This window comes from Podarcis raffonei, chromosome 5, assembly GCF_027172205.1.
Source record: "Podarcis raffonei isolate rPodRaf1 chromosome 5, rPodRaf1.pri, whole genome shotgun sequence".
NCBI lineage: Eukaryota > Metazoa > Chordata > Lepidosauria > Squamata > Lacertidae > Podarcis > Podarcis raffonei.
Genome location: NC_070606.1, coordinates 37,398,315 through 37,416,338, shown reverse-complemented (window position 1 = coordinate 37,416,338; position 18,024 = coordinate 37,398,315). Strand labels below are relative to the sequence as shown.

Here is an 18,024-nt window from a genome sequence, read left to right as displayed (position 1 = left end):
GAACCGGCCTCCAAACGCCTAAATAGAGAGGCAAAGCCTCAGATGGCCGGGGGGGGGGGCACCCTCTGAGCCCGGCGTTTTCGTCCTGCTAAAATATTTTAAAATTTTAAAACTGGGTTGAAGGGAAGAATACAATGGGATGGGAAAAGGGGAAAGGGGAAGAGGAAAGGGAAGGGAGGAAAATACTAAAGGGAAGAAGTGAGGGAGAAAAGTACTTAAAACCTAAGGCCAAGGGAAAATGAAAGTAGATTGCAAGCCAGCTCATATACAACCGTCTCCACAGCTCCTTATCCGGTGCAAAACGGCCAAGAGGACGCCCAACGTCAGGCATCCTGTATTTAAAGACTCTGACCCCTCCTCCAAATTGGCAACAATCAAAACTCCCCAGCAACCCAATTTTAACCACTTAATGGCTTGGGTTCATCCCAAATCTGCCCAGTAACAGCAGGGTGGCTTGTTCCCCCAACCGCAACACGTGCTCTCTTTTAGGGAGAACACCCTTTATAGGGAACTAAGGTAAAAATCTTAACAGGAGTCTATGACATGAAAGAGGCTGTGCAGTACAAATACAATTTGGTTCTCATTTCATTATCAGAAAATAATTCAAATTTATTTCTGCTTCCAAATATCTTTATTATTTTAACCATTTTAACCATTTACACCATAATACTTTGATAATAAATACTCACAATATAAAAAGGAAGAAAAGGAGGATAAAGAAACAACTAATAACAAACTACAACAAAGAGAAAAATATTATATAGATAATTATCTTAACCACACATATCTGTTTAACAATATAGCTAAATTATATCTAATCTTATTCCCCAAATAGGCGTCATTCCAGGCCATAATAAATAAGGACCATGTTTCCATACAGCTACTAACAGGCACAGCCTCCTCTCTTTTATAAAATGTGAGTTCTAATAATGTTATGATTTTTCATATTTCATCAAGCCATTGTTATATAAACGATGCTGTGGTTTTCTTCTAAGAGTTTGCAATTGCTGATTTTGCTGCAATTGGCCGAGTTATGACCATTTCCAGATCAGAATCAGGTACCAGGAGACCTTTCTTTTTTTTTTTTAAAAAAGAAATATATCAGAACAGACACATATGCACTGCCTGTTGACCATCATCACCTTGGGAAATCCTGCTGAATCCTCCCCAAAGAACAACAGAGCTCATCAACTGCCCTATTCTAAAGCTTTTGTGTTCTTTTGGAAGCCCCGTTTCACCCACCCACGTGCTTCTTGCTTCTCAGTTGCCCCATGTGGACTCTGAATCCTGCTGGCACTCACCAGCTGAGGCAGCTATTAGGGGGAATGATAATTACAAGATTCTTTGTTAAAATAAAAATAAATAAACTTTAACACTTTTTGTAAATCCATTCATCCCTTTTTCACCATCTGTTAGTATCAAGGATACGACTTTTAAAATAATGAAATGGTATCATGCCATTATATTCTTTTAAAAAGCTGACATAATATAAGTCAGAAGATATGGGGCAATAGAGGAGCATGGCTTCGAACTCTTGTATTAAATGAAGCCATTGCATGCAGGGGCGGAGGAAGGGGGTGCGGTAGGTGCGGTCCGTCCTGGGTGTCACCATTGAGGGTGTGTGTGACAAAATGCTGGGTGGCACTCACAGCGGGGCCTGCAGTGCATCCAGCTATGCATCTCTCCTGGGAGAGACGTGGTGGCTTGGACGTGCACAGCCTCCACACTGCCCCAACAGTCCACTCGCTGCCTCGTCGCCCCCCAAGCTGTAGGGCGGCTGAGTGGAAGGAGGCAGGTAGATGCCAGAGGCCCTACGGTGTGCCCCGCCCCTGAGCGTGCTGCCCCAGGCACCCGAGAGGCTCCCTCTGGCACTGATTGCATGCAGCTTCTGGGTGTGTATGTAATTGAAAAGCATCATTAAGGGCTGGATCCTGGCATCTTTTGCATGCCAAAGGGCACAGCAGCAAAAACAGGAAAGGGCACATATATGGGTAAGTTCTACTTGTGCATATTCTGATTTATTAACGTGCATATCCTGATTTGTTAATGTTAAGTAACTGTTTTAAAACACCTCTCCTGGGTAGTTTTGAGTTATACATTATACAATATACATGAGGTTACCAGTAGTTGCTGTATTGATTACAGTCCTGTGGAGAATCAGTGACCACCATAACTCTTTGGAAAATTCTAGAAGCAGATTCACCCCATGGAGTGATTGGGAGGTGACTGCCTCTTTGTGTGGTTGCTGTTGTCATGTGATCAGCTTTCTCAGTAGTTCCGTTGTGCATGTCAACCACATTTGCAAAGTGTTCTTTTTCATCAATCCAACATTAACTCCATATGTCTGGGATGCGGGTGGCACTGTGGTCTAAACCACTGAGCCTCTTGGGCTTGGTGATCGGAAGGTCAGCAGTTCGAATCCACGCAATGGGGTGAGCTCCTGTTGCTCTGTCCCAGCTTCTGCCAACCTAGCAGTTTGAAAGCATACCAGCGCAAGTAGATAAATAGGTATCACTGCGACGGAAAGGTAAACAGTGTTTCCATGTGGTCAGGCACTTGTTCTCTGTGCACCAGTAGCAGTTTAGTTATAATGGCTACATGACTCAGAAAGCTTTCTGTGGACAAAAGACGGCTCTCTCAGCCTGAAAAGCGAGACCCATAGTTGCACCCCATAGTTGCCTTTGACTGGACTTAACTGTCCAGAGGTCCTTTATCTTTATCTTTACCTATCAACTCCATAGGATTATGGTGTGAAAAATAATGTGCCTCAGGTCACCCAGATGAGCTTTGAATCAGCTACCTGCAAATTGATCATTGTACTCTTAACTGCTGTACTAAATGATCTGTTACACGTTGACTAATCTTTTGTTGAACTGAGACTGCAGTCCTATGCCCACTTGCCTTGAAAGGTGTCACACCGAAGTCAGTGGAAATACCTTCTGAGAAGTTTGCGTAAGATGATATTGGGAGTTGGGCAAGACTGAACCAATGATATCAATTACAGAGGATGTTTCTGTTCCTTCCAGGAACGTGTTGTACTTGGTGAAGAGTGGCAAGCTATTTAAGCCACACTCTCTGCCAATTCATTCTCCAGTATATGATATAGGTTAAAGTGCATATTCTTTAATCCAGCTTTGTGGAGCCCAGTCTTGTACTCTACGCTGAAAGATGGATTTGCTTCCATGCACTTCAAGGATGTGGCTCTTCATAATGGGGGCAGGATTGGTCCAAGCCCTTGTTACTTCAGGAATGTTTATGAAAAGAAGAACTGTACAACCAGAAGCTACTATGGATGTTGTAAGCCATCCATCTTTTATTCTTTTATTTGCTTAACTCAAGGCATTTATGGTTATTAGTGCTGCTTAATTGTGCTATATTCCACATACCTAAAGTTTGTTTTTCATGGAATGCTGGGATAGCAGGCGCAAGAAAATGATGATGATGATGAGGAGGATTTTGAAGTATGCACCCTGCCCTCTCAATGCATCATGGCTCAGGGCAGCTTGCAGCATTTTTTTGTTTTAGTTTTTTAAGCATTCCCAAAGTATCTCCAAACATCTGCTTCATGTAACCCCTGTGCTCTTTGGGCTTCATTTAGGTATCAGCAGTAGCAAGTTTAGCATCTTGCCCTATGCATTATTGTTGCTCAACAGCATGAAGAAAAAATCATTAAGTGGTCCACAAAAACCTTCATAATTTTTCAAGTGGTCCAAGAGGATTGGGTGGAGTTTGGGAACCATTGCTATTAAAGATGTAGTCTTCTGTGGAAAAGAAGTGTCCAGGAGTTTTACACTCCCAGCCAAACCTTGCCTTTTCTTTTCTCCCTTTCCGCCAAGGGTGAAATGATTTCTTTCAGAGGATATCCCAGTGAGACATATGAAGTGGTGACAGATGATGGGTGTATCCTGAGTATTAACAGAATTCCTCATGGGAAAAGAAATAACCGGGAATCCGGTGAGTGTGTTTTTTGAGGTATTTATTATGTATACATGAAAATACTATGAGGACATTTAAAAATATTATTTAAAAAATGATAAGTTTTAGCTTTGGAATTTGTTTACTTATTGCAAGAAAACATCAACAATCTGTTTGGTTAGGGGTGTTTATTAATATGATTTTATTAATTATATGTTTTGGTCCTATTTTTTCTTTAAAAATTCCAAAAAAGGCCATAGATTACCATATGTTCCGGCATACAAGGTGATCTTTTATCCCTGGAAAATCACCCCAAAAGTCAGGGGTCGTCTTATACGCCGGTTATACGCATTGGAAAGGAGGAGAGGGAGCTGGTGAGCAGAGGAGCCCCTTCTGCCGCTGCTCCTCCTCCCTCCCCACAGAAGGGGACGCGGAAAGCCCTTCCGAGTGCGGCACTTACCCTCCCGCCCGCCAAATGCTTCGCCTTGGGCTGCTGCTGCTGCTGCAACGTCAGAGGCAGAGGAGGGGTGGGCGCTCTGCCCCTGGCAGTGCTCAAACTCTATAACTCTAAAACTCTAAAATTGAACAGCAAAAGTTGGGGGTCGTCTTATATGCCCAGTTGCCTAATATGCCTAATATCTACGGTAGGTTAAACACATTTTAGTCCTTTCTTGAGCTATTAGGTCCTCTGCATGGAGAATATGGAGATATGCTATTGGGTGACAGAGAAAAGGCAGAACTGCTTTGCCTCTGTCTTCCTTTTCCTTTTTATATTTTTTTAAAATTAATTTTCACATTTAAACATTATCATCATATAAACCATAACAAACAACTTCAATAAAATAAAAAATAGAAAATAGAAAATAAAACATCTTCACACCATATTAAATCCATATTTTGGGATTACTCAGATCCCCTGACTTCCCTCCATTTCCTCTCCTGGTTCTTTTATAATATCTTATATTATACATGTCTATAATTTATTAAATTTATTAAAGTTTCCAATTTTAAACTTTCTTAATATTACAAGTGTTTTTAAAAGCCTGCTATTGTATTAACTTCTTTTACAATGCCTTTGTAAATATGCAGTAAACATTTCCCATTCTTTTTTATATTTGTGGTCTTCTTGATTTCTTAGACTTCCTTCCAGTTAATTTTGCCATTTCAGCATATTCCATTAATTTAAATTGCCAATCTTCTTTGGTTGGCACTTGTTCTTTCCAATGTTGAGCTATCAATATCCGGGCGGCTGTTGTTGCATACATAAACAAGTTTTTATATTCTTTCGGTATATCTGTTCCAGTTATTCGTATTAAAAAGGCTTCTGGCTTTTTAACAAATGTTATTTTTAACATTTCCCCCCCAGTTCATTATAAATCTTTTCCCAAAAACTTATTATAACCTTACATTGCCACCACATATGGTAAAAAGTGCCTTCTACTTCTTTATACTTCCAGCACTTATGATCTTTTGTCTTATGCATTTTTTATAATTTAACCAGAGTTAGATACCATCTGTACCTCGTTTTCATATAATTCTCTTTAAGAGCCGTACATGCTGTGAATTTTATATCATTTTTCCATAATCTTTCCCAATCTGTCATCTGTATATTATGTCCCACATCTTTTGCCCTTTTTATCATAACACTTTTGACCTCTTCATCCTTTGTTTCTCATTCCAACAAAATATTATACATTTTTTATAGTTATTTATATTCACTTTCTAGTATTTTTCTCTGGAATTTTGAAATTTCATATGCAAATCCTTTCTTTTTATTTCTTTTAAATGTTTCATTTAATTGAAAATATTGTAACCAATCTGTTACCTCTTCTTTTATTTCATTATATTCATTTAATTTTAATTTATTATCCACTTCCATTAACAGCTCTCTATATGTTGCCCAGTTGGGTTTATTTTTTTTGAATGCTATTGCTTCCAGTGGCAAAAGCCACCATGGTGTTTTTTGTTCTAATAGATCTTTATATTTTCCCCAAACTTGAAAAATTGCCTTTCTTATTATGTGGTTCTGGAAACTTCTATGTACCTTGGCCTTCTGTTAATAAGCCTACATTCTTTAATGTTATCCAATCCTGTATCCAATACAAACAAGAGGCTTCATAGTATAATTTTATATCCGGTAGTGAGAAGCCTCCTCTTTCTTTAAGGTCTATTAATAATTTATATTTTATTCTTGGCTTCTTGCCTCTCCAAATGAATCTTGAAGTATGTCTCTGCCACTCTTTAAAGCAATTCACATTACTTATCACCAGGATTGATTGAAATAAAAATAACATTTTGGCAATACATTCATGTCAGCTTCATTCCGGAGCTGACAGAGGCTGGGAATGAGAACAGACAAAGAGAGATAAGGACACGGGAATGTGAGCTGGAATGTGAGAGGGAGGAGGGGCAGCCTAGCGGCATGGCTTCAGAGAACAGAGAGCAGGCAGCAGATAGCTAATGGTAATCTGATCCCTGAGCATAGTGACCAAGGAAGGGAGAGCCAGAGCAGGGATAAACAAAATACCAATCTTAGCTCAGAAACAGATGGAGAGAGGCCAGGAATAGCCAGCCCAAAAACTCGAAGGCGCGAAAAGGTCAGTGAGAGGAGGGAAAAGAACAGACGCCATTTCCACACCTCCGTTAAGAACATTCCCACAGTCTGTCCGTTGGTTTCCACAGGCTTGCCAATCTATATCTCAGAGGACCCTGCAGGGTCAAGATAACATTCCGATAACCATACATTCACATTCCGATGACCCTGGTCCTCTTCCCCCTCGTCGGCAAGCATCTCTTCACGAAACTCCATTTGTAGCTGCGTCATAAAACTTTCCTTCCATTCCACCAGTCCTCTCTTTGATCAACAATTCATTTCCACACAGTTCATGATCTCCTGCTTGTGATTAATAATTCACAACAATTCTTCTCTCTGGAGGGGAGGGTTATTGGTACTCACATAAGACAAAAAAAGGAAAGTTTTTTCCTCTCCCCCCTTTCCATTTCACTCCAACATACCAGTCTTTTAATGATGATTCTTCACTTGAATTATTGTCCAGCCCGTTGCTCCGCTCACAGAGATCCATTAATCAGCAGTCTTTACTCCTGATCTTCACTTGATGTATGTGCATTAGCTTCTTTCCAATTATATATTTCCAATTACTTTTGAGACTTTTTTTTGGGGGGGCTCACCTTGGCACATCCCCACTGGTCCTCCATAGAGCCAAGTTTGACGAAGCTGTCAAACCCATAATCCATCCACCATTTATGCCAAACCGGAAGTCCCTTTGCCTCTATCTCTAACTCACAAGGAAAGTGATCCCCAACCTGGTGATGACATATTAAATGATGTAAGGATGGAACTACAGCCCAAGATAGGAAAAGAGGTAGCTACTTTAAATGAATTCAGATCTGCAGGGCCTGGTGAGCTGTGCCCCAAAATACCTCTGCCTTGCTTTCCATATTGCATTTAGAAGATACTCATTCCAGACTCAAATTCCAGACACGTGAAATTGCTGGCCTGCTCTGCGTCCCAAGTTTATAGTTGGTGATGCACACCAGTGACCAGTGAGGCCACACATGTGGGCCATTGTTGCTCTCCTGGCTTCTTAACACCACTGTCACTGGTGATAATTGGGAAGGAGAGAAGAGGTGCCAAGTGAGGAGAGCTTGGCCAGGTAAGGCTGCATCTTATTGGATGGAGACACTGAAATTACATATTGTAACTATGTTTAAAACAAGGAACTAGGCAGAGGGCCTTCTTGGTAGTGGCGCGCACCCTGTGGAACGCCCTCCCATCAGATGCCAAGGAAATAAATGACTTTTAGAAGACATCTGAAGGTAGCCCTGTTTAGGGAAGTTTTTAATGTCTGATGTTTTATTGTAGTTTTAATTGTGTTGGGAGCCTCCCAATGGGGCTGGGGAAAACCAGCCAGATGGGCTGGGTATAAATTCTTCTTCTTCCTCTTCCTCTTCAGGTCCCAGGCCTGCAGTGTTCTTGCAGCATGGCTTGCTTGGTTCTAGCAGTAACTGGGTGTTTAATATGGACTACAACAGCCTGGGCTTTATATTGGCTGATGCTGGATATGATGTTTGGCTTGGAAACACCAGAGGTAACACTTGGTCCAACAAACACATCAACTATACTGAGAAGCATCAAGAATTCTGGCTATTCAGGTAGAGTGAGCTTTCTAAACCTAATTTCTTGTTTCTGGTTCCTAGTTCACCCTTTGGGGAAAACTTTAATTAGTCATGCTCTTCCTAGTGGAGCCATATTTTTCCACCTCCTCTTATAATATATGATATGGAGGTATAGAAATACATTTCCAAGTAAGTAAAATTGGTAGTTGTCCCTTTAAACAAACAAACAATTTGTTTGTTCCTGGGGAAAATATGGCCTTGGTGAAATGTGGCCTTGGTGAACTCCATAGAATAGATGATAGCAGATCAGCTTAACTTCAGGTGCAATTAGATTTGATCTGGAAAGACTCAATATTTGTCCTTCTGAATCTCTGCTGGAATTTGAAGCTTCTCAGACAGACATGGGTTGGAGGGAAAGCAGAGTCCTCTCCTGCCCACAGCATAAGTACTGTTCCTCCTGAAACTGGCTTTTTCAAAATGTTTTTGCTTTCCCCATTGCAGCCACATGGTTGCTCTTAACTGTCTGGTGGGCATTTTCAGTTTGCAGTGAACAGCTCATAGTGTGGCCCTGCTTGCTAGTGAACAGTGAAAATGGAAATATATAAGGAAGATGAGTCATGGCTTAATTCAGATGTTTCACAAATGTTCATAGACTTGGTGACTTGACGGATCCATGGAGGAGATGATCTCTGATCTGCCAGATCCAAGCCTGTTCTTGTATTGAACTGGGTGGAGAACAGGGCATTTTAGGCTTTCACAATGTAGATCCCACTGCATATACATGTCTGTTAAACATAGGCTGTTCCTTTTTCTTTGCAGTTTTGATGAAATGGCTAAATACGACCTTCCAGCTTCAATAAACTTTGTCCTGAACAAAACTGGTCAGGAAAAAATATTTTATGTTGGTCATTCCGAGGGCACCACAATGGGTAGGTTAGCAAGATTCTTAAACACATGCGGGCAATTCTATTCACTACATAATTATATGTGCAGTTGCTGTTGTATATTAAATTCAAGAGGCATCTTGCTCATGGTACAGTGATGTTCCAATGGACACCTATGGAGAAGCATATGTGCTATGGGATTAAATTGGCCACAACTTTATTAAATTTGAAATGTGGGTAGACCTTGGCTCAGGCATTGGGCGTTCTCCCTCCCCAGTCTCCAGCCGGGGACCTAGGGAGCATCAGGGTTATCCAGTGTGTGTGTGGGGGGGATGGGCCGGCTCTGGAGAACATATGTTCAAGCAGAGATAGCCGCCCCCGTTACGCCGCCGCCGCAGGGGAGAGCAATGACAACCTTTCAGCGTACGGTCAAAGCCTCCCTTCAGAAACCCCTTTAATGGGGAACCCTGGTATCGCCGCCGCAAAGAGGAAGATGGACTAAAGGATTCCGCCCAAGGCCTGATACCGCCAAAGTTGTGACGTTTTGCTACGGGAAAGGCGAAACCTGCCAATGCAGGGAAATTCCTTTCCGGCCCTTTAACAGTGACCTTACGTAGCAGCGCCCGCATACCTGTGAAGAAAAGTTAACCTGCAAAACCTGTGAAGAAAAGTTAACCTGCAAAATAAGACATTAACTGAGGGTGGGTAGGGTGGGAGAAGCTCTGGAGCCAAGTGAGGATTCCCAGGTAAGATCCTCCCTCTATTGTGTGGGCAGGTAATCCCTCCCCTACTTGGCCTGATCTCCTTGGCAACGCTTCCCCCAGGTGGGATTGGAGAACTGACTGAGGTAGGCGGAGACCTCCAGGTATCCCACCTGAGGGAAGGCAAAGCGAAGCCTATGCTGATGGAGCCGCTCCAGATCTAGGGGCTGCGCACGTCCACGCAAAGGGCGCCCCCCCGTTTTAAGCGGGGAGCGGTCATTTTCCTCCTTTGTGATATTTCCCATATAGGTGATGATTCAAATTGGTTAAGGGGCTTATAAAAAGTGGTTTCCTGCACTTTCTTTCTTAGTGTTATTTCACATATAGGTGATTGTAATGGTTCTAGGGGTTGCTCGTACGTAAGTTGTCTTCACTCCTGGCTAGGTTACCTGGGTGAACCCTTTCTGTCTGGACAGCCTCTCACCCGTGGCTGTCTCAATCGCTGGCAGAATCCGTCAGTGGGCGTTTCTTGAACTTCTTCCAGCAAAGAAGTTCTTTGACGCCTAGTCTCCGCCTACTGTCCCTGCGCGGAAGTCTTCTGCGCAGGGAGGGTGTGGGCAGCGGAGGACCCGTGCTCTCCCCGCTGGTCTCCGGCGAGGAGTCCTGGAGCCCCCTCGCCGATTCCCCCATCTGCCCCCCTTCTCCACTGGTGCTACGCTGATTTCCTTCCCCAGCAGATGGGCTGCTTCTCTCCCTACTGGGACCCTCTCCGGCATCCCTCTGGAGTCTTCCCTCCGCCTCTGGCTCCGATGGCAGTTCCCTGACATCCACCTCCCTCCCAGGACCCCCTCCACCCCCGGCCCGATTTTCCGATTCAACCTCGTCCCTTTCCTCGGCCAACGATGTGGGGAATCCCCTGAAGGAGCTGTCACCATCCTCTGAGGATTCAAACCCCACTTCCCACCCGCTCCGATCTCTTCCCGCGGGGTGGGCCTCCCAGTCTGATTCCTCCCCTCCCTCCTCTTCGGAGGCAGGAAAACCCACAAAGTCCTCTTCGTCGTCTGTGGTTTGGCTCTTTTTCTCCATAGTCCCATTCTTTTATATCTTTTTTAAACATTTCATTAACCTGGAAATAATGCAACCAATCATATACATGTTCTTTGATTTGTTCATATGGTTTTAACTTCCATTTTCCCTCCTCTTTAATTACCATTTCACCATATGTGATCCAGTTACCTCTCATATTGATTTTCTTTACGCTCATAACTTCTAGCGGGGATAGCCAGTGTGGAACTTTTGGTTCCAATAGATTTTTGTACCTGTCCCATACTAACGAGTTCCTAAAGATGTGGTTCCCAAAACCTTTATGAATTTTCTTCTTATCACACCATAGGTATGCGTGCCATCCAAATCTGTTATCAAAGCCTTCGAGATCTAATAACTCCTTGTTTTCTAATTTTATCCATTCTTTTAACCAACAAAGGCATGCTTCTTCATAGTATAATTTCATATCTGGCAGGGTGAAGCCTCCTCTTTCTTTCACATCGGTTAATAACTTATATTTTATTCTTGGCTTCTTGCCCTGCCAAATGTACCTTGAAATCACTCTTTGCCACTCTTTAAAAGTCCCTAACCCCTTTATAATGGGGATAGTCTGAAATAAAAATAACATCTTTGGAAGCACACTCATCTTTATCGTAGAAATCCTACCCCAAAAAGACAGTTTCATTCTTCCCCACACCTCCAGATCTTTCCTTATTTCCTTCCATACCGGAATATAGTTATTGTGGAACAGGTCAATGTTTGTAGGTGTTCACCAAATCCCCAAGTATTTTACTTTTTTCACCACCCCTATCTCTGTCTGTTGTTGCATTATTTCTATCCTACTTTGTTCCATATTTTTAGCAATTATTTTGGTCTTTTTCTTATTCAATCTAAATCGTGCCATTTCCCCAAATTGTTCTATTTCCTCCAATACTTCTTTTACACTTTCCAATGGTTCTTCAATTGTTATTACCAGATCATCGGCAAAGGCTTTTACTTTATATTCATTCTGACCAACTGTTACCCCTTTAATTAATTAATTTTGTCTAATCGCACTTAAGAAGACCTCCAGAACCGTTATAAATAACAATGGCGAGAGCGGACAGCCCTGTCTTGTTCCTTTTGATATTTTTATATCTTCTGTAACTACATTATTGACTAGCAGTTTAGCTCACTGTTCTGTATATATTGCCTTGATTCCATTGAAAAATTCTTTCCCCACATCCATATACTCTAAATTTTTCAGCATAAAATCCCATACTATGTTATCAAAGGCCTTTTCTGCATCCACAAACATTAATATCGCTTGTTTCTCATTCCTGGCAGTCAGATATTCTAAAATATTAATTATGTTCCTTATAATATCTTTCATTTGTCTTCCTGGCAGGAAACCTGCTTGATCTTTATGGATGATTTTTATCAGTATATTTTTCATCCTCTTCGCTAAAATCCCCGCAAATATTTTGTAGTCCGTGTTCAATAATGAAATAGGCCTATAGTTTTTAACTTGTGTTAAATCCGAGTCTTGTTTTGGAATCAAAGTGATAAATGCTTCTTTCCACGTATCTGGGATATCTCTTTTTTAAAAAATATTATTCATAACTTCTTTCAATGGTATCGTCAGCACATCTCTCATTTCTTTATAATAACCTGATGTAAATCCATCTGGTCCCGGGGCCTTTCCTCTCTTCAGTTCTTTTATAGCCTCTTTTATCTCATCAATTTCTATTCGGGGGGGGGGAGTGTCTTCTCTTCTCATGAGGTGGCCAAAGTATTGGAGCCTCAGCTTCATGATCTGTCCTTCCAGTGAGCACTCAAGGCTGATTTCCTTAAGAATGGAGAGATTTGATCTTCTTGCAGTCTATGGGACTCTCAAGAGTCTCCTCTAGCACCATAATTTGAAAGCATCAATTCTTCAGCGATCAGCCTTTATGGTCCAGCTTTCACTTCCATACATCACTACTGGGAAAACCATAGCTTTAACTATATGGACCTTTGGTGGCCAGGTGATGTCTCTACTTTTTAAGATGCTATCTAGGTTTGTCATTGCTTTTCTCCCAAGGAGCAGGCGTCTTTTAATTTCGTGACTGCTGTCACCATCTGCAGTGATCATGGAGCCCAAGAAAGTAAAATCTCTCACTGCCTCCATTTCTTCCCCTTCTATTTGCCAGGAGGTGATTGGCCCAGTGGCCATGATCTTCGTTTTTTTTATGTTGACCATATTTTGCGTCTCCTCTTTCATCCTCATTAAAAGGTTCTTTAATTCCTCCTCACTTTCTGCCATCAAGGTTGTGTCATCTGCATATCTGAGGTTGTTGATATTTCTTCCAGCGATCTTAGTTCCAGCTAGGGATTCATCCAGCCCAGCCTTTCGTATGATGAATTCTGCATATAAGTTAAATAAGCAGGGAGACAATATACAGCCTTGCTGTACTCCTTTCCCAATTTTGAACCAATCAGTTGTTCCATATCCAGTTCTAACTGTAGCTTCTTGTCCCACATAGAGATTTCTCAGGAGACAGATGAGGTGATCAGGCACTCCCATTTCTTTAAGAACTTGCCATAGTTTGCTGTGGTCAACACAGTCAAAGGCTTTTGCATAGTCAATAAAGCAGAAGTAGATGTCTTTCTGGAACTCTCTAGCTTTCTCCATAATCCAGCACATGTTTGCAATTTGGTCTCTGGTTCCTCTGCCCCTTCTAAATCCAGCTTGCACTTCTGGGAGTTCTCGGTGCACATACTGCTTGAGCCTTCCTTGTAGAATTTTAAGCATAACCTTGCTAGCGTGTGAAATGAGTGTAATTGTGCGGTAGTTGGAGCATTCTTTGGCACTGCCCTTTGGGATCGGGATGTAGACTGATCTTCTCCAATCCTCTGGCCACTGCTGAGTTTTCCAAACTTGCTGGCATATTGAGTGTAGCACCTTAACAGCAGCATCTTTTAAAATTTTAAATAGTTCAGCTGGAATACCATCACTCCCACTGGCCTTGTTATTTGCAGTGCTTTCCAAGGCCCATTTGACTTCACTTTCCAGGATGTCTGACTCAAGGTGAGCAACCACACTACCTGGGGTGTATGAGCCATCCATATCTTTCTGGTATAATTCCTCTGTGTATTCTTGCCACGTCTTCTTGATGTCTTCTGCTTTGGTTAGGTCCTTACCACTTTTGTCCTTTATTATGGTAATCTTTGTATGAAATGTTCCTTTCATATCTCCAATTTTCTTGAACAGATCTCTGGTTCTTCCCATTCTATTGTTTTCCTCTATTTCTTTGCATTGCTCATTTAAGAAGGCCTTCTTGTCTCTCCTTGCTGTTTTTTGGAAATCTGCATTCAATTTCCTGTATCTTTCACTATCTCCCTCGCATTTTGCTTACCTTCTCTCCCCCATTATTTGTAAGGCCTCGTTGGACAGACACTTTGCTTTCTTGCATTTCCTTTTCATTGGGATGGTTTTCGTTGCTGCCTCCTGTATAATCTTGCGAGCCTCCATCCATAATTCTTCAGGCACTCTGTCCACCAAATCTAAATCCTTAAACCTGTTCCTCACTTCCACTGTGTATTCATAAGGGATTTGACTTAGATTGTATCTTACCGGCCCAGTGGTTTTTCCTACTTTCTTCCGTTTAAGTTTGAATTTTGCTATAAGAAGCTGATGATCTGAGCCACAGTTAGCTCCAGGTCTTGTTTTTGCTGACTGTATAGAGCTTCTCCATCTTTGGCTGCAGAGAATATAATCAATCTCATTTCGATGCTGCCCGTCTGGTGATGTCCATGTGTAGAGTCGTCTTTTGTGTTGTTGGAAAAGAGTGTTTGTGATGACCAGCTTGTTCTCTTGACAGAATTCAATAAGCCTTTGCCCTGCTTTGTTTTGAACTCCAATGCCAAACTTGCCAGTTGTTCCTTTTATCTCTTGATTCCCTACTTTAGCATTCCAATCCCCTATAATGAGAAGAACATCCTTCTTTGGTGTCATTTCTAGAAGGTGTTGTAAGTCTTCACAGAACTGGTCAATTTCAGTTTCTTCAGCACCAGTAGTTGGTGCATAAACTTGGATTACTGTGATGTTAAAAAGTCTGCCTTGGATTCGTATCGAGATCATTCTATCATTTTTGAGATTGCATCCCAGTACAGCTTTCGCCACCCTTTTGTTGACTATGAGGGCCACTCCATTTCTTTTACTGGTTTCTTGCCCACAGTAGTAGATATGATGGTCATCCGAACTGAATTCGCCCATTCCCGTCCATTTTAGTTCACTGATGCACAGGATGTCAATATTTATTCTTGCCATCTCATTTTTGACCACATCCAACTTACCCAGGTTCATGGTTCTTACATTCCAGGTTCCTATGCCTTTAGTTTGCACCAGGCGTCCTATTGGGAAGACCCAGTTTTCCGAGTGCATGTTCTGGAAGTTGGGCAATAGGGGCAGTACAGGATTCCTTTTGGTGTACCGACCTCCCCGCTGCACCAAGGATTCCCTGCCCGAGCTGCTTCAGGTCGTGGCGGATGTTCTGCTGGAGACACCTAGCTTGGTCATCCTAGGGGATTTTAACATCCATGCCGACACGACCTTACAAGGGGCCGCTCGGGACTTCGTGGAAAGCATGGCCTCCATGGGGCTGTCCCTGAATAAGTCTGGCCCAACCCATAGCCACAGACATGCATTGGACCTGGTGTTTACCTCTATGGATGTTGGTGATCTGACACTAAGTAAAAGCAAAATGAAAGAAGTGCCATGGTCAGATCACTTCCTGGTGCAACTGGACTTCTCTGTGACCCACCCCCTCTGCAGGGAGGTGGGACCAATTCGGATGGCCCGCCCCCGCCACTTAATGGATCCAAATGGTTTCCAGAGAGTGGTAGGAGATGCTTTATCCCATGTTGATGGCCTTTCAGCTGATTCCCTGGTGGCCTGCTGGAATGTGGAGTTAACCAGGGCTATTGACTGTTTGGCTCCGAAGCGCCCTCTCCGATTGCATGGAGCCCGGACAGCCCCGTGGTTTTCCACGGATCTGAGGGCAATGAAACAATCGTTGAGACGGCTAGAGCGCCGGTGGCGGATAATTCATTCCGAATCTGACCGGACACAGGTTAGAGCTCAACGTGGAGCCTACCAAGTGGCGATAGCGACGGCGAAGAAGAATTTCTTCACTGCCTCTATTGCATCTGCAGAAAACAGCAGCAGGAGACTTTTTCAGGTGGTTCACAATTTAGCGGAACCACCTGCAACATCGGGGCCCAGTACGGGCCACATGTTCTCCTGCAATGATTTTGCAAAGTTTTTTGCAGATAAAATCGCTCAGATTCGGGAAGAAGTAGACTCCACCGTGGAAGCAGGGCCGGGGCGGGAGAGTGCTAGATTTCTGTCTAGTCAAGTTGAGTGGGATCAATTCCAATCTGTTACCTCCGAGGATGTGGACAGGCTGCTTGGACGAGTGAAACCAACCACCTGTCTCCTGGATCCTTGCCCATCCTGGCTTATAAAAGCTAGCCGGGAAGGACTGGGCGATGGGCTTCGTGGGGTGGTGAATGCTTCCCTCCGTGAGGGAGTCTTCCCAGACGCGCTGAAAGAGGCGGTTATTAAACCGCTTCTTAAAAAACCATCTTTAGATGCGGCCACGATGGCCAACTATCGCCCAGTCTCAAATCTTCCATTCTTGGGCAAGGTGATTGAGCGAGCGGTTGCCGAACAACTCCAGGCACGCCTGGAAGAAGCGGACCATTTGGATCCCTTCCAGTCGGGATTCAGGCCTCATCATGGGACTGAAACTGCCTTGGTCGCACTGGTTGATGATCTCCGGCGGGCTAGGGACAAAGGTGAGAGCTGTTTCCTAGTTCTGCTGGATCTCTCAGCGGCGTTTGATACCATCGACCATAACATCCTTCTGGACCGTCTTGAGGGGCTGGGAGCTGGGGGCACTGTCATACAGTGGTTCCGCTCCTTCCTCATGGGCCGTGTTCAGAAAGTGGTGGTGGGGGATGAGTGTTCAGACCCCTGGGCTCTCACTTGTGGGGTGCCTCAGGGTTCTGTCCTCTCCCCCATGCTTTTCAACATTTACATGCAGCCACTGGGAGAGATCATCAGGAGGTTTGGGCTGGGTGTTCATCAATATGCGGGTGATACCCAGCTCTACCTCTCTTTTAAATCAGAACCAGTGAAGGCGGTGAAGGTCCTGTGTGAGTGTCTGGAGGCGGTTGGAGGATGGATGGCGGCTAGCAGATTGAGGTTGAATCCTGACAAGACAGAAGTACTGTTTTTGAGGGACAGGAGGCGGGCAGGTGTGGAGGATTCCCTGGTCCTGAATGGGGTAACTGTGCCCCTGAAGGACCAGGTGCGCAGCCTGGGAGTCATTTTGGACTCACAGCTGTCCATGGAGGCACAGGTCAAATCTGTGTCAAGGGCAGCTGTTTACCAGCTCCATCTGGTACGTAGGCTGAGACCCTATCTGCCTGCGGACTGTCTCGCCAGAGTGGTGCATGCTCTGGTTATCTCCCGCTTGGACTACTGCAATGCACTCTACGTGGGGCTACCTTTGAAGGTGACTCGGAAACTACAACTAATCCAGAATGCGGCAGCTAGACTGGTGACTGGGAGTGGCCGCCGAGACCATATAACACCAGTCTTGAAAGACCTACACTGGCTCCCAGTACGTTTCCGAGCACAATTCAAAGTGTTGGTGCTGACCTTTAAAGCCCTAAACGGCCTCGGTCCAGTATACCTGAAGGAGCGTCTCCACCCCCATCATTCAGCCTGGACGCTGAGGTCCAGTGCCAAGGGCCTTCTGGTGGTTCCCTCATTGCGAGAAGCAAAGCTACAGGGAACCAGGCAGAGGGCCTTCTCGGTAGTGGCGCCTGCCCTGTGGAACGCCCTTCCAGCAGATGTCAAAGCGATAAACAACTACCTGACATTCAGAAGACATCTTAAGGCAGCCCTGTTCAGGGAAGTTTTTAACGTGTGATATTTTACTGTATTTTTTGTTTCTATGGAAGCCGCCCAGAGTGGCTGGGGAGGCCCAGCCAGATGGGCGGGGTATAAATAATAAATTATTATTATTATTATTATTATTATTATTATTATTATTATTATTACTATGCAATATTTTTCTTTACAGCATTGGACTTTCCTTTCGCTTCCAGGCATATCCGCAACTGAGCGTCCTTTCGGCTTTGGCCCAGCCGCTTCATCAGCTCTGAATCTACTTGTACTTGTCCTCCGCTCTTCCTTAGTAACATGTTGGATGCCTTCCGACCTGAGGGGCTCATCTTACAGCGTCATAACTTTTATATGCCTGTTGTCTTTGTCCATGGAGTTTTCTTGGCAGGGATACTGGAGTGGCTTG

At 43.7% G+C, this 18,024-nt stretch overlaps 1 protein-coding gene across 1 annotated transcript in view; it reads left to right on the top strand.

The window, feature by feature from the left end:
• The first annotated feature begins 3,168 nt into the window (after nucleotides 1-3,168).
• The window catches only part of LOC128414021 (putative lysosomal acid lipase/cholesteryl ester hydrolase), a 29,530-nt gene continuing 14,674 nt past the window's right edge, over nucleotides 3,169-18,024 (top strand). The window contains exons 1-4 of the mRNA XM_053388664.1: nucleotides 3,169-3,297; nucleotides 3,837-3,954; nucleotides 7,890-8,088; nucleotides 8,872-8,981. Coding sequence (XP_053244639.1) covers nucleotides 3,169-3,297; nucleotides 3,837-3,954; nucleotides 7,890-8,088; nucleotides 8,872-8,981 — 556 coding nt within the window. The remainder of the gene's footprint in view (nucleotides 3,298-3,836; nucleotides 3,955-7,889; nucleotides 8,089-8,871; nucleotides 8,982-18,024) is intronic.